Genomic DNA, 11,150 nt, shown 5'->3' on the forward strand with positions numbered 1-11,150 from the left:
AAGAATACGCTACGGCCAGAGAAGAGATTCTATTGGCTCTCACGTTAAAAAAGGGAAAAGTGTTTCATTTGTTGAAAGGTTTGTTTCGGGAAGTCAAACAAACGAGCTGCTTTACTTTGACGACAGTTACCAAAGACGTCACCAGCTGACCTCCATTTGCGTAACTATCGTTTCGAACTATAAAGTTTCACTAGGACGATCAGTTTGTTGCATTTTCGAGGATAAAAAAGTTGGGAGGGGGAGCGAAAAGGAGTCGCGAGCGGCAAAAACGAACGTGTCCGATTACTTCCGGGATTGCTCCGGTTTGGAGATCTTTGAATCACGACACAGTTCCTGGCAAAGCCGCGTAAATGGTATAAAGTTTTGTACAATGGTCTTGTATTCATTATGCACATGCATAAAAATACTGTTTTCTTTGTGTTAATACGAGCTTTTGTGAGTAGTACGTGCACGCGAACTTGAGCTTGTATGAGCGTCAAAATGGAGACGACGTACAAAGTAACGTCAACGTTAATCTATTGCATTTTGTGTGTGTTTCAAGGCGACAGCTTACAGAAAAACAGCCCCGTCCACGAGCCACAAGAAGAAAGCCAGTTCGAAAATCGAGCTGAGCGAGGAGCAGAAGCAGGAAATCAAGGAGGCATTCGACCTATTTGATTCAGATGGCACTGGCAAAATTGATGTCAAAGAGCTCAAGGTATCGTTATGTAATTTTATACCCAATCTTATGCCTGATTTTTCCCCCCGCCTTTCTAAAATATGACTTTTTTTCTGAATATACAATTTTGAGATTGACTTCAATCTAAATGTTCTCTATTACGACTTTATCAAAAGCGTGACTATTCTTGAAAGATTATGACATTAATACGCTATTGGATTTTTGTTTTATTTTTAGAGTAATACCTTCCTAGACTTTTAACAATACCAACTTTGCCAATAATTTTGGTCATGATAATCCTGGTGTTAAATCTTCATAACGTTTCATCTTTTGGTGTTGTGGTGGTGTCAGGTCGCCATGAGAGCACTCGGCTTCGAACCCAAGAAGGAAGAAATCAAGAAGATGATTGCCGACATCGACAAAGAGGGTTCCGGAACCATCGACTACAGTGACTTTCTCAGCATGATGACGCTGAAAATGGTCTGTTCAAGACCCACACGGCAAACAGTTTGTGACAATCGTGTGCAAATATGTGAAATGCTTTCCACCAGGGTGAGAAGGACTCCAGAGAGGAGATCATGAAGGCGTTCAGATTATTCGATGATGACTGCACGGGCAAAATCTCCTTCAAGAATCTGAAGAGAGTGGCCAAGGAGCTGGGAGAGAATCTCACCGATGAGGAACTGCAGGTAACAGAAATCACCCATAACCCACTTTTGGCCTTCTTTGTAAACGTATGTGTCATAATTTCATGTAATGACTACTCAAGACCAGTTGTGATAACCACTTGGGCCCCATTGATAGGCCCTTTTCCTTTTAGGCCAATGCTGTTGTTATATTTGGTTGCAAGAGGATGTGAATGAGAACAATGAAAAATATTTAGATCAAATTCGTCAGTTGAATGTACCTGACCTGGTACGTAATGCTTGCTACATATTGGCCACAAGCTTTTGTTATTTCACCCATATGAAATTAGAAATATGGTCTCTGCTCAGTATACAGAACACTTTTTGCATCAGTCCGTTTCAGATGAGCTCCGAGCTGTTGTTGATAAATGGCTTTTGTTTTGCTTAGTAGAGTGTTAAATTGCACTTATGGCTGTAGTGCCGAACTGTATTTACTGACATTCGTTTTCTGAAGTGTTCTTGAGCCCATGTGGTGTTCTTTACACCAGGGGTGCCCAACCTTTTTTGACTGAAGATTGACTTTTGAAGCAACCGACCTCCCACGATCGACCCGCTACCGCACGTGCACGCATACACATGGGCATGCCATGATGAACAAAACAGAAAAATAAAGTCAATACAAGAGCTTGTGAGTTTGTAAAAAGGAATCAGCGCCTACCTCAGTTGAGACCTGACGCGGCGGAATGGGGCACACTTTGGCAGCGTTATAGGGCAACACCTGTGATCACAATTGCAGACTGCTGACCGCTAACAACGTCCGGTGATGTTGGTCACACACCGCCATAGGTTAAAGGTGACCTACTTTGTTACATAATTTTCTTTTTTAAATACTTTTTTTGTGAAAGCGAAACAGGTTGCTTAGTGCGCGGTGTGCACTAACACAAAAATATACGCACACAGGCACACTTCTTTTTAAAAAAAAAAAAATTTAATCCATTTCCCAGACCCCCGCGGTCGACTTGGGACCAGTTCGCGGGCTACCAGTCGATCGTGATCGACTGTTTGGGCACACCTGCTTTACATGGTGATGTCGGTTTTTGATGCAGTGTGCCACCTGAGGGATGGAAGGTCACGGGCATTCAATGTTGGTTTTCTTGCCGTGATTTCTCCAGATTCTCTGAACATTTTGCAGATATTATGGACCGTAGATGTTGAAATTCCTTGCAATTGTACGTTGAGGTATATTGTTCTGAAACCATTCCACCATTTTCTCATATAGTTGTTCACAAAGAGGTGACCCTCGCCCCATCCTTGCTTGTGAATGACTGAGCAATTCGGGGAAGCTCCCTTTATTAGCCACTCATGGCAGCCTGGCCCAGCTTCTTTAGGATGTGGTGCAGCCATAGAAACCTAAGTTAATGATTATTTGCCAAAAGCAATAAGGTTTATCAGTTTGAACATTAAACTTATTGCTTTTGTTGTGTATTCAATTACCGTAAATTCCGGGCTCCAGACCGCACCTGATTAAGAGCCGCATGCTCAGATTTATGAAGAAAAATCAATTTTGTAATTATATGCGCCGCACCGTACTATAAACCGCTGGCCAATGAGTAGGCGGGGGTTTGCTTCTGCGTCCCTGACGCCTGGAGCGCCTCCGTGTGAGGCCGCTGACGCGGTCCCCCGCTAAACCCCCGCAGAAAAAAAACGCAACATTTCTTAAGGTTAAAATAATCTCCATATTTTTATGCGCATGATAAATGCATTTGACAACGAAATTACGCTGAAACACATAATAAGAGGCCAGACAAAGATCTCGATGCGCATTTGTGTAATTACGAGGAGAAATGCTGCAGCCCATTAGGCTTTAAATAGAATAATGCAGTCACCTTTTTTATTTACAGTCAGAGTGAGAGGCAAATCAAATCAGGTTACATTAACCGACAATTTTCCATCATAGATGGATTTTTTTTCAGAGTGGACGGGGAAAATTTAAGGCTGTCCGTCATTTTGACGGGTTGAAAATAGGGCCGTAAACCGCAACAGCAGTCCATCCTTAAGAATCTAGCGCGGCCCTTTAAGAGAGAGAAGCAGAGACAAAGACGAACAATGACGGGTGGATACTCGACAGAGACTGGAAGGAGTTCTTTGAATTGTCATTGCAAGAGTTAAGTACAGTATGTGTTGTGATGAGGCGACTTCTGTTTTTTTGCGAACCACGGTCTCTCGTGGCCAAAACTATGCACGGCCTCGAAACTAAAAAAAAAAGTCAGCGAGAGAGAAGCCCGACCCGAACCCGAAGCAATGATTGATATTTTAGGGCCCGAATTTCGGGTCGGGTCGCGCTCTGGCTCGGGCGGCCCGATCTTGCCTCTACCTAATAGATCTTACCTCTACCTAATAGACAGGCTTTTCCGTTTCATGAATTTATAACACCACGCCGGCCCACCTTTAAAAGCTTTGGTTGTCTTTTTACACTGGCTCAGTTCTTCTTGCCGGAGCCTCCACCTTCGCACCATCGACTCGTCTATGCCAAGATTACGGGCAGCAGCTCGATTTCCTTCTTTAACTGTCAGAGTGATCGCTTTTAGTTTAAAAGCTGCATCATATGCTTTTCGTCTGGTATTCTCCATGTTGATCAGGGTTAGAAGAAAGACTGAAATAAGGAAGTTGTGATTACCGGTAATCATACAATTTCATTGGACCCCTGTGTACTACTCATTCATTTTATTGGTCGACTGTTGCCAGGTAACACATTTTTCCCTGCTACAGCAAAAAGAGCGGAAGTTGTGATTAGTCATACAATCTCATTGGACCTCAGTGAAAGACTCATTCATTTTATTGGTCCATGTTTTTCCCGCGATGGAAAAAAAAAAATTAAAAAGCCGCTTCATATTACACGCCACAGTTTTGAAAGTGTGGAAAAAAAGTAGCGGCTTGTAATACAGAATTTAGGGTAAATATAGGTTGAACATGATTTGCAAATCATTGTATTCTACTTGTACACAACGTCCTAATGACGGTACAGATTCGGTGGGGCAAAGAAGAGAGACTTTTCGATGAAGGCACCGGGCAAAGGCGTCTGATGCGGCCCGGATTACCGTCAGCGTTCTCCCTTTCTATCCTGTGCTCACTGCGGGGACCCGTAGATAATCGCCAGCGCCGAGAAGTCAACCAAGCATGCTCGCAAGTGCGAGGCTTCACCATCACAATATACTTCTGAAACTGCATTTTTGTTGTTGTTGTTTGGGCTTGGCAGCAAGCAAATCTGGCTCACTTTCAAATCTGGAAATGCATTTTTGGCATGTAAAAAATTCCCATTTGAGTGGCTAACGTCATTACTCTGGTGTGCGTGTGCTTCCGCGTTCAAGTGCGCAGTGGAAAATCGCCAACTGTTCTACTCCCTAACAGCCATAATTTAGACACGCTTCGAAACATGGCGCCGTTGATTTCAGATGAATTGGTCCATACCCCAAAGAGTGCCATCTTCAGTACCAAGCCCTCAGAGCATTTGACCTCTATCACTATTTCACACACAACCTTAAGTCACGGTTTGTTTAAAAGGGGGAAAAAAAAGCAATACGACGTAACAATTTGAGTAACAAGCACCCACATGACGAGGGTTCATGTCCTTAAATGTATTGGGCCCAAAAAAATACATTCTGACCAAAATAACGTCTTTTGAGGGCCCTTAACGCGTCCCAACAATCACTTTGCAAAGTGCTCACCTCAGCTGGCCCTCACAACCACCACCCCGGACAAGAGAAATCAACAAAATGATTCGAAATAATCAAGTGGAACAAAAACGGGCTACTGAGTACATGTGTGGTTTTGCAGGAGATGATCGATGAGGCCGATCGAGACGGCGACGGTGAAGTCAACGAGCAGGAGTTCTTGCGGATAATGAAGAAAACTAACCTTTACTGAGGAAATCCTAACTTTTTTTTTTTTTTTTTTAATAGACTGAGACTCTTACTACTTTTTTCAATTGGTGTGTAAATAAAGACTTCTAAAGTGTTTTTGTTTGCCGGTGTAGTGTATGACTATTGGTTGTCAAGTCAGCAGAAATGGATGAAAGGAGTCATTTGGGGAAAGTGTCACACGCAAAAAGACCGCATTCGTCGTCCTATGGGGAAAAAATTACCGACCAAGTCAACTTTAGGCGCAAACTTCGTCGTCACAAACAGGAAGCTGTTGTGACGATGCTTTTCCAAGCCATATGGCGGCGTTTTTTTTTTTTTAATAAGATTCATTCCACTGCGAAGACAGATGTAGAAAATAAAGTTCTTCAAAGTATTAAAGTATGACACAAGCGCAGCATTAATTACTCTTGAGTTCCCTCAACATGTAACTGTTTCCTCCTCAATGGTAACATAAACCACGACTCGCTACGAGTGATGTAGCAACCAAAATGAGTACGATTTGGTCAAACTGCCGTCTAAAAAGCATGACTGCTAACTTTTTTTTTTTTTGTAAGTACGTTTGTAATGACGAATGGTGCATGCAGAGAACGCTTCTTGTGCATTTTGGCTGCGGTTTACTTGCCTTTGCTGGAAATCCTCCCACTGCTGTGCCCCGATTAAACCACCGTTTCCAAAACCACCCTTTCCTTGCCGGTAATAACTGTCTTAATATTAACTGTAATTCAAAAAGTGGCCAACCTCTTTTCATCCTACGTCCCCCCACCCCAATCCCCCCATAAATGAGGAGCGCTAAATGAGTATGATCTTGTGCCTTGAACAAGCAGCCACTGCAATCAGGTATGTTGCTTGAATTGTTTTTATATTGCTTTTTGATACATAAATACACTTAACATTGTTGAGCATTAGTCCTTTTTGCCACTCATTTATTGTATTCATCCTGGCAACGATATTAGTGATTTTCCTTTTTTTTTTGCATGGAAACTGCACTGAGTCACATGTTTGTAAGTGGCAAATCATTTGTGAAATGGGTAGATTAAAAAAAAAAAATTAAAAATATTGAAACTTTTCACTTGTTAGATAAGGGAAGGAGTTGTGACATTCTTTTTGCACCTGTGAATTTATTTACACTTGTAGGATTATTACGCAAATGTGAATTTTAACTAGTGATCTTTTTAATCAAAATGTAAACATTTCAATACAGCACATATTTACCTATATTACCACCAAAAATTTAAATGAGACAAAATTAAAAAATTGTATTTTGTAATATTATTCTGAAAAACCACCGCAAATTAGACATTTTTGAAAAATCTATCAATTCCTTATTCTCATGCTTAAAAGAAAAAGATTCAAACAAAAGGAAAAAATTCAAACAAAATATCTTTCATGATTCTAAAATATGTGGACAAGAATCTAAATACAATTACTATACTGTAAATATTTTAAATGGCGCAATCCTCAACACTTGTCATGACAAAAAAAAACATTAAAATTACTTTTGAAATATTAAAACGCAAAGAATAAATGTTTCATTGATTTGTATGTTGAATTAAAATGTTTAAGCAAGTTTAAAAATGAATTATAAAAGTATTGCTGTTACAATTAAAATCAATTATTTCCGCCTTAAACTACGAAAATTGTTAAAACTAAGAGTTTAAAAAAAGGTTACCATATTCCCTCACCACAGTTGACATGCTAAAAGCAAAAAAAGTGAAAAAAACCCATATTGAATTTAAAAAAACATTTCTCAAAGGAAAAGTGACATCTTTCAAAAAAGAAAAAAAATACTGTTGATTTGTACAATACGGTCAATTTAAATGTGAAAGCAAGTTAAAAAAAAGGATTTATATCATAAATTAGATAATGAAACAGAAAATAGTTCAAATACATTTGAAATGACTTTTTTTTCTCCTTAACATATGAATCATAACGGCATTTTAAAATCACAACCTATTCTATGACCTCATCACAGTCAAATGTTCAAAAGACTTATTTTCCAACAAAACATTGTATTTGTAATTTCAGACAAGAAATTGCGCTCCCAACTAATTCCTGTGAGAAGTATGACAGTTTTGAAATGAATCAACGCGGTGCATGTAAACAATGCGCTTTGTTACTCCTGAGCAGAGGCGGCCATCCCCCACCCCCGCCCTCTTTACCTGCTTCCTGTACACTTACAATAAGACGGCGCACCCTCGCCTTTCACCGAAAATGGCTCGTCATTTGACCTTCTTGGGTCTCGGTGCAAAAGATGACATCACGTGAAAGGGAAGACACCGGGGTGGACTTGATGGATCAACAAAATAGCGGCCTTTGGGGTGGAGGGGGGGGGGGAATAAACAATTAAACAAGAAGCAGAGGGTTGAGCGGTATGGCTTTAAAAATCATAGAAATGAGAATGGGGATTTACTTTGTTTCTCCTCTGCTGCTGTGGAAGCAATTTCTATGCAGAGCATGGCTCGGGCTGTGGGATGCAATGACAACAATGGCAGGAAAAGCCCGCGCGAATATCTGAACTATATTCAGGTTTTGAAAAAAAAAAAAAAAGCTCTTTAAATGGTTTTAAGATGGAATTTCGACCCAAAAACCAAACCTTTTTCGGGAGCCCATTCTTTCGTACAATTTAGATCAGACTTGAATTCCTTGCTTTTTTTTTTCCATCAAATCAAATAAACAATTCTCATTTACTGGACATTTAGTTGTTACGCTGTAGCCTACCCAAATGGAAAAAGCTGCCAGCAGAAGTGAAGTCAGCCCCAAGTGGCAATGCTTTTCAAGCCAGGTGAAGACCCACACAGGAAGCCCAGAGCCCGGAATCGAACCCTGCACATCTGCACTGTGATGCCGACGTTCTAACCAGCCGATCACCGGCTCGCCCCTGCAGCGTTATCATCCTAAACTCTAAATGGAGTTTTACATCATTGTAACTAACATCGTATAGTTACACATGTTACACATATGTACGGCACATTTGACAATAAAGTTGTATTCAATTCAATAGTGCAATATTGTGTCAAATGTTGCCCCCTCGGCCGCCATTGCAGCCCGGTCTTCCTGCAAGGGGGAGTCTCCCATCTGCGGCCCCTTCTCAAGGTTTCTCATTTTCCCCCCAGATGTGTCTTTTTTGTTTTGTTTTTTCTTGCCCTCCTGGGGGCTAAGGTCAGGGGATGTCGTTACTTTGTGTCAACTGTGGGCCTGTGAACCCCTTTGAAACAGTTTGTGATTAAGGGCTGTATAAGTCAATGTGACTTGAGTTGACTTGAATTGACTTGAGAGACCGATACCTACGCATTGGTGGTAAAAGGACGTCGTGAGAATGCAGGGTGTGTGAGGTGTCACTTGATATCCAGGTACCTTTTTTGAATGACTCTGTTATTGTAAATGTTGTGACTGCTGCTCTTGACCTATACTTTTACTGCAGATTTGAATTGATTTTTTTTTTTAAACAATTTTATTTTCGATGGCCGAGAGTACGTGACTCAAACCAAGTCGATGATATTAAATGTGAGGATGGCTTCAATCAAATATTTATGGAAGGCAGTGAGGATGGATTGGTGAACCTGAAGTTTGCAGCTTACGGAGGAAGAAGAGACGGCGTTGGCGTTTCGAGAAAATAAATTTGCGGTTCAGTTGAAGTGTGTGAGTTTATGGTCAATGACAGAGCCAAGATATGTGTATGAATAAACTTTTTCAGTCGTTTCGTGAGTGACTGTGAGTGAGGGTGGCTGAAGTGGGTGAGAGAGCAAACCTTTGTCAGCCTGTAGCTGGGCCATGGCGAGCCTCTCCAAGGTCTTCATGACCGGGGGAGGTCAGACAAATGGAACCTGCATTTGAAGCCGTTCAGATCTTCAGCCAGATGCGGACACGCACCTCGGCAGTGGATGAGTTGGAGCGGACACCGGCTAGGGTTTTGACGCCCCGCCAAGCATCCCTGGTCTTACTGTCGTTAAAAAGCCTCTCCACCCTGTCCTTAAAAGCCCTTTTTGGACGTTTGAATTCCTTGATTGAATCTCTTTTGAATGAGTTTACTTTCAAGTTCATTTCCTGAATTAAATCCTGTTTTCTTTTTGTCGTTTTCAGAGATTTTGTTATCTAAGGCTTATGATTTATTTATTTTTTTTCGTGAGGGGGGGCCCAACATATCCACATGGATGATGTGACTACGTCAGTAGCCTCCTCTCATGTGTGGCCTTTTGTGAACACCTCCCACATCGTCCAATCAAAACAGCACCGGAGTGACTCCTGCACATCATTATCCCACTGTTGGACCGTCTTCGGAATGACACCCTCTCTCTGTAGTTTGGTTTTGTATGTTGGAACAAGGTGGAAAACGTTGTAGTCCGCTGTACTGAGAGGAGGTTTCTCAGAAGATTTCTATGCACCTCTGACATGGCCAGAGCAGAGGTCGATTGTTTGGGCGTGGTGGCACATGTAACAATCTGGTGATAGGTGGGAAGAGACTTATTTAGTCAGAAGCCATTAAAATCCCCAAGAACGAAAACAGGAGAACATCCATGTATTTTGTCGTGGTAAAAACTCTTAATATTACAAGAAGAAAGTCGTCTTTTTCAAGATAAAGTTGCGAAGTAATTTTCAAGTCAAAGTTTAATGGAAGAAAGAGCATCATATTTTCAAAAGTGGATTTCAGAAAGACAATTTCATTCCTCTAAGAGGAAGATTATGTTTTATCAAAATAAAGAAATAAATCTCTTGTAACAATTATGACTTTTTTTGCTTACATTTATGGGACTTACACATGTAATATGCCTTTTCTTCTTTAAAAAATAAAATACTTGTCCCTTCTATGTACTGTGGGTATACACTTTTTGAAATTATGTTAATTCAGTCCAAGTAATTTTGTGGCCCCAAGATACAGTTGGAGTACTCACACTTCAGAAACGCTGTTAGCGAAAACACACACACACACACACACACACACACACACACACACACACACACACACACACACACACACACACACACAAACACAAAACCAAAACAAGCAAACGTGTGCTCTGCATGAGTGTGGGACGAGAAAATTCTTGTGAAAGTGCCGTTTTTCTGTGATGCGCACGCGAAGGAAAGGGACTCCAGAGCATTTGAGAGGAACTCCCACTCAATTCTTCCCCTTCGTGCTGACTCGGCAAGAGCGCACATCAGAGGGGTTTTCGCTTTCTCTTTTCTCAGTATCTGTCTTGCTTGCTTCCCTTCCTTCTTCCTTCTCTCCTCTGTGACGTTCACACGGACATGTGCTCTGAATTTCCAAAATGAATGGGATGCAGGTTTTACGTAATGCATGTGGCTAAGTCCAATAATGCTTGAAATTCACTTGTATTTGATATAATATGGCTGTGATGGATTATTTGAGAGATTGTGCTGTGTGGTGCGGACAAGGGCTGAACAATTCATCGGATTCAAATCAACATTGCATTGGAGTAGAATGTCATTTTGAGGAAAACAAAAAAAACGGTGCTTTATTTTGGTTAGTCCCGAAGCTACATCTATCTATTTACACACACACACACACACACACACACACACACACACACACACACACACACACACACACACACACACACACACACACAGAGGGTCAGGCAAAATGATCTGACACCTTTGTAGGTTAAATAAAAGGCAAATAAAGTAAAGAAATGAAAAAGTGTTTTTTATTTTCGAAAAGTCCATATGTCATTGAGTTCATTTTAACCCAGATTGAAGTGCAAACGGAACGCTCGATGTGTTGCACTTACAGATTCGTTTGTTTTGATAAACTTGTCCGCAATGAAAGCGCGCGATGCTCACCAGTCCAATTCATGGCAGCAACTGAAAAAGAAACGAAGCAAATGGCTTTGTATGAAAAAAATGGCATTATATGTACTTTTCGAAAATAAAAACACTTTTTTGTTTCTTTACTTTATTCGCCTTTTATTTAACCTACAAAAATGT

At 41.0% G+C, this 11,150-nt stretch overlaps 1 protein-coding gene across 1 annotated transcript; it reads left to right on the forward strand.

The window, feature by feature from the left end:
• The first annotated feature begins 89 nt into the window (after positions 1 to 89).
• On the forward strand, positions 90 to 5,300 carry cetn4 (centrin 4). Its single transcript, XM_019892218.1, has 5 exons — positions 90 to 353; positions 542 to 697; positions 1,010 to 1,138; positions 1,210 to 1,347; positions 5,119 to 5,300. The coding sequence occupies exons 1-5, from the start codon at positions 351 to 353 to the stop codon at positions 5,206 to 5,208; spliced, it is 516 nt and encodes a 171-aa protein (XP_019747777.1). The 5' UTR covers positions 90 to 350; the 3' UTR covers positions 5,209 to 5,300.
• Positions 5,301 to 11,150: the final 5,850 nt, after the last annotated feature.

The sequence above is a fragment of the Hippocampus comes genome, unplaced genomic scaffold (assembly GCF_001891065.2).
Source record: "Hippocampus comes isolate QL1 unplaced genomic scaffold, H_comes_QL1_v1.1 scaffold129, whole genome shotgun sequence".
NCBI lineage: Eukaryota > Metazoa > Chordata > Actinopteri > Syngnathiformes > Syngnathidae > Hippocampus > Hippocampus comes.